Here is a 4,583-nt window from a genome sequence, read left to right as displayed (position 1 = left end):
TTGAGTAATTCTAGGGAGTCAACTTTTTTTTGGCCAACATCTGCCAACTGTTTTTAAATCCTTAACCCTAAATTATAAAACCTAAACCTTAAATCCTCCACAGAATGAGAATTTTTAGAATTAAAAAAGAAAGATTAGCTAATGTTGGCTAACTACAAGTTGTTCCCTATTTCTCACAGCTATTTTGCTTCTTTTCTTGGCATTTGTAATGCTTGACCTTAACATTCTACATACACTCAAGGTTTCATACTTAAATACCAAAGCACAAAGAGAGTCATAATAATAAAAACCGCAGACCTTATTTACACGAATTGGCTTGCCATAAAGTTTAATCATATTAAGCACCTTGATGGCCTGCGATGGAAAAGAAATTCAATGAGCAGCTGATACAACTATGACCTATAGAGAAATAGAACAAAGCATAACACTCAACTGAATAACAATAATAATAGTAGTAGTGGTGACTTACATAGTCAGCATCTTCTTCACTACGGAATTCAACAAATCCATATCCCTGGTGCTGGTTAGTGACTCTGTCCTTGGGAACATAGACATTAACTGAAGAGGTGCAAGAATGATATCAAACCCTAATGAAAACAACAGCAGATTTGGAGAGAGAGAGAGAGAGACGAACCGACAGGGCCAGCCTGAACGAAAAGCTCCCAGAGCAACTCCTCGGGAACTTGGGGGTCGAGATTGCCGACATAGGCGGTGGCGTCCTGATTCCTCTCAGCAGAGTGTTGGCCAAGCAAGTTGGCGCCAACACCTGGCGCTATTCGAGTCGTCATATAGGACCACGGAGGAGGAAGAGAGTGCCGCCGCGACCAACAGTGGGAGAGGGAGAAGGGCCTGCGAGACGAGTATCTTCTTTTGTCACTGTTTTCTCGTTTCTTCTAGGTAGCGTTTGTTTACGAGACAGAGACAGAGACAGAAAGACAGAGACTGAGAGAAACAGTGAGTGAGAAACAAGAACTTAAAAAAGTATTAGTACAGTGACTGAGAAACAAGAACTTAAAAAGGTCTTAGTATTATGTTTGGCGTAATAATGTATATGACTGAATTATGTCTCAGTATCTTATTTAGTTTGAATTAAAACTAAATACTAAAATTGTTAAATTTACAATTATACCCTTAAATTTTGTATGCAACCCTACTCTCAAATCCAGATTTCAGTTTTTCAAAAATGTCACCCTAACCCACTCCAGACCTCTTCTTGTCTCCTCTCCCCAAATCTTCCGGTCTTCCCCGTCGCCGGCAGAAAAGCCGAATACTACCGAGCGACAACAGCGTGCCTGTCTCCAGTGGTTCACAATCGCGTCTTGAAGCCTCCGACGGTCCTCTCATTGTTGCGGATTGCGTGCTTCCGGGTCTGCGCCGCCACCATCGCCACCGTTTCGGAGCTGTGTCTCTTGTCTCTCAACGAACCAGGTAAGTTCGTGAAGTACAATATTGATATCTGGTTTGGCATCTGTTGACTTAATCTGATTTGGTATATTGAGTCTTGATTCTGAACATGCATTCTACAACACATTTTTCTTAAATTCAATTCCTGATAAAGCCACCTAACCAAATGAAGAAGGTATATAGATAGAGTTATGTTGTAGTTAATGACTTATTAGAAAAAGGTATAGAAAGAGTTATATTTTCGCTAGTTGGTTCCTTCCCAGGATTTTTGTGGATTACATCACTACTGGATTTTTGTGGATTTTTGTGGATTACATCACTACTGTATTTTCTTTCTGCTCTTTTCTGCTCTTTTCTATTAAAACTAGAGAGTAAAAATGTAAACTTCTACTGGGTTGGTTGAATATCAAGTCTTCAAGTCTTGGAGTATTTATTTGCATCCAATGTCCTGGCACACATAGAAGCCTAGGAGTCCACTTATGGAAGGTACAATTGTTATGTGTTTATTTGCATATTGTAGGAACGAAGCCTGGTGTGTTTGGAACCTGCTGTATTTGCGTGTTCGAATCTCTTTTTCTTTTTTTTCCCAAGTTCAGAATTGCTTATAATTTTAAAATTATTTTAGAAAAGTGAAATAGTTATTTTCCTAATTTGCCTTTATCTACTAATTTGTTTGCATCTTCACGTGAACCTGTGACTTTTTGTGGTCCTTAATACAATAAAATTGGGAATTGAGGTTGGTAGGAAACTACTCAAGTTGACTTGGTTCAGGTGTTGATGTAGTGTGAAAATTAAATACTACTTGCCTTTGCCCTATTCCCCTTTGAATTCTCTTTTTCTTTTTTTTCTTTTATGGCATTCTATTATTATATCTCTAGTTGCAATGGTTGAAATAATTAAGCTGCCTTAGTTCTTGACTTTGAATTTTCTTTAGGCTGAAAAAATTATAACTGAATTACTTTCTTGCTTAACTTTTCATTAGTTACAACTTATGGTTACTTGATATTATTATCAATTGATAAGTTACCAATCAGTAGCTACCCGAAGGTTCATAAAACAAGTGACTAACTCACTTAATTGAATTGATCCTAACTTAGTATTCAACATTTTACAGAATAACGAATCTGGTTAACTTTCCAAAACTTGTTAAATCCAAAATTACTTTATATGATATGCAATAATCAATATAAGAGTCTAATAAAACTGATTTAGTGAGTTGATCTACTTATATGATTTTCTAATGCAGGAAGCTGTGAATGTATGACTTGAAGTTGCAGATGTTTAGATAGGCAGATCCAAGTGTCCAACATGCTGAAGTTGCAGATGATCGATCTTGTCATTTGAATTCCAGTTTGAAGTCGATCGACCGAGTTGAAAATATGTATAATGATGTATTTTTGAAATTGTTAGCGGTCTTTCAACTTTTTATTTCTGTAGTCTGTATTGTCCTGGCCATAGTATTGTTGTTTAAGTTGTAATTTGACACTTGAATTGAAACAGACAAATGACAAATTGTGTAAATTAGTTTGAGTATTGTTTCAGTATTTTTTTTAAGTATATAATGATTAGATAACAAAAAACTTCATGCTGAAATCACCAACAAAGAAGCAAGGAAGACTTAAATTTACAATTGTAAGAATTGTGATCCACAGAGAGACTATTGTCATAAAATATTAAGCCACATAAATTGATGGTCTAATAACCATACATGTTGGTCCACTCCCTTTTCGACAAACCATTCATGCAAAAAACATTCTTGGTTTACAAAACCAACAAAAACTTTCAAACTATTGCAGGGCCTCTTATAGGATTTGCTTTGCTCATAGCACTACTTGCAAGTGGATTATATGTTAAGAGCTTGAAGAAATTGAAAAATGATGCTGTTGTCCTCTCCAGTGATTCAAACTCCACCAACCTTATATGCTCAACAAACGAAAGCTTTCCTATGTATATGGAAACAAGCAGAGATGCTCCACGGCTTCATGGCTGAAAGAGATTAACCACACAAAAACCATTTATAGAGTTCCATTTCTTATACTAAATTTAAATGCACCAAACAAGCCAATTTGCATATAAACCATTTCCAGCCATGTATTTAACCACACAATTGCCAAAATGAAGGCCATATAAACTGCCTTTTCACGGCTAAATCATCAATGCAGACCGCAATATACAACCACTTCGATAGTTATGTTTAGTCAAAATAAGAAGGTCCCATAGATAATTTTCTTACCCTTATAAAAAAGTAAAGTATTCAAAAACAATATTGTGCATGTTTGGGTGCCATTATTTTGTTAAAAAAAAATCTTTTTTCAATGAAAAAAAATCTTTTTTATTTTTTAACATAGTTGGCAAATTTCTAGTAGTAAAAGTAAAAGCACTAGTAAAATAAAAAAAAAGATCTTTTTTGAGAAGCTGTAATTTACATCTTTTTTTAAAAGATCTTTTTTCCTTAAAAAAAAGATGTTTTTCATGTAATAAATAAACAAAAAAGTACTTTTATATTGTTATACCCAAACATAGATTGATAAAAAGACCTTTTTACATGAGATATCCAAACATAAAATTACTTTTACTTCTCTATAAGATCTTTTAAAAAAAGATAACTCGAAAAAAGATCTTTTTTTAAAAGCTCACCCAAACAAGCCCATTATCCCTAGATAGCAAGATCAGTAAACTGAAAGTGACTTTTTCAGGTACTTTAAGCAAATCAAAGTCTTTCAAAAGGCAAAAAAGAAGATTTGGTAATTAAAATGTGAAGTGGTTCACATTTGACACAAATAACTGTGTCGTCATTATCACCTAAGCCATATCATGTACATTCAACAATTTCACTTACCAGTTTAGAGAACAAACATTCTTTCCCTCAAAAAGATATGTTAAGAATTGTAGCCTACGTAGCAATAGTTCTAATATATAAACCAAAATGCTGTTATATATAAAGCTGCACCCATAGAGGTTTGAAGCTGCACTAATCCACAAGTATTAGAAACCAAACAGAGACATGGAAACTTATTAAAATAGCCAAAATTAATCACTGACCTTGGTATCAAACTGACCAAACTTAACAACTGATCCCAGATTGTTCAGTTCTTAGTTCTTACGAGACAAAAAAGGAAGTAAACATCATAAACTAATGCTGTTATAAAGCTAAAATAAATGGGTTAGTTAGCTTGGCT

At 34.6% G+C, this 4,583-nt stretch overlaps 2 protein-coding genes across 2 annotated transcripts in view; one reads left to right on the top strand and one right to left on the bottom strand.

Annotated features, from left to right (window-relative positions):
* Positions 1-880, bottom strand: part of LOC107643498 (splicing factor 3B subunit 4) — a 5,052-nt gene extending 4,172 nt beyond the window's left edge. Inside the window, exons 1-3 of the mRNA XM_016347166.2 lie at positions 635-880; positions 470-558; positions 298-354 (exon numbers count right to left, since the gene is read on the bottom strand). Of these exons, the coding sequence (XP_016202652.1) occupies positions 298-354; positions 470-558; positions 635-788 (300 nt within the window). The 5' untranslated portion in view covers positions 789-880. The remainder of the gene's footprint in view (positions 1-297; positions 355-469; positions 559-634) is intronic.
* On the top strand, positions 1,128-2,937 carry LOC107643499. The gene is made up of 2 exons (XM_016347167.2): positions 1,128-1,428; positions 2,651-2,937. Exons 1-2 carry the CDS (start codon positions 1,143-1,145, stop codon positions 2,671-2,673), a joined length of 309 nt encoding a protein of 102 aa, XP_016202653.1. The 5' UTR covers positions 1,128-1,142; the 3' UTR covers positions 2,674-2,937.

This window comes from Arachis ipaensis, chromosome B05, assembly GCF_000816755.2.
Source record: "Arachis ipaensis cultivar K30076 chromosome B05, Araip1.1, whole genome shotgun sequence".
Taxonomy (NCBI): domain Eukaryota; kingdom Viridiplantae; phylum Streptophyta; class Magnoliopsida; order Fabales; family Fabaceae; genus Arachis; species Arachis ipaensis.
Note: the sequence above shows the minus strand (reverse complement) of the source record. Positions and strands in the feature narration are given on the sequence as shown.

Bases quoted from the DNA above. Each gene is read 5' to 3' on its own strand.
- LOC107643499 (XM_016347167.2), top strand. From the start codon at position 1,143: ATGCAACCCTACTCTCAAATCCAGATTTCAGTTTTTCAAAAATGTCAC. The intron at 1,429-2,650 runs GTAAGTTCGTGA...TTTCTAATGCAG, and splicing joins CTTGTCTCTCAACGAACCAG to GAAGCTGTGAATGTATGACT.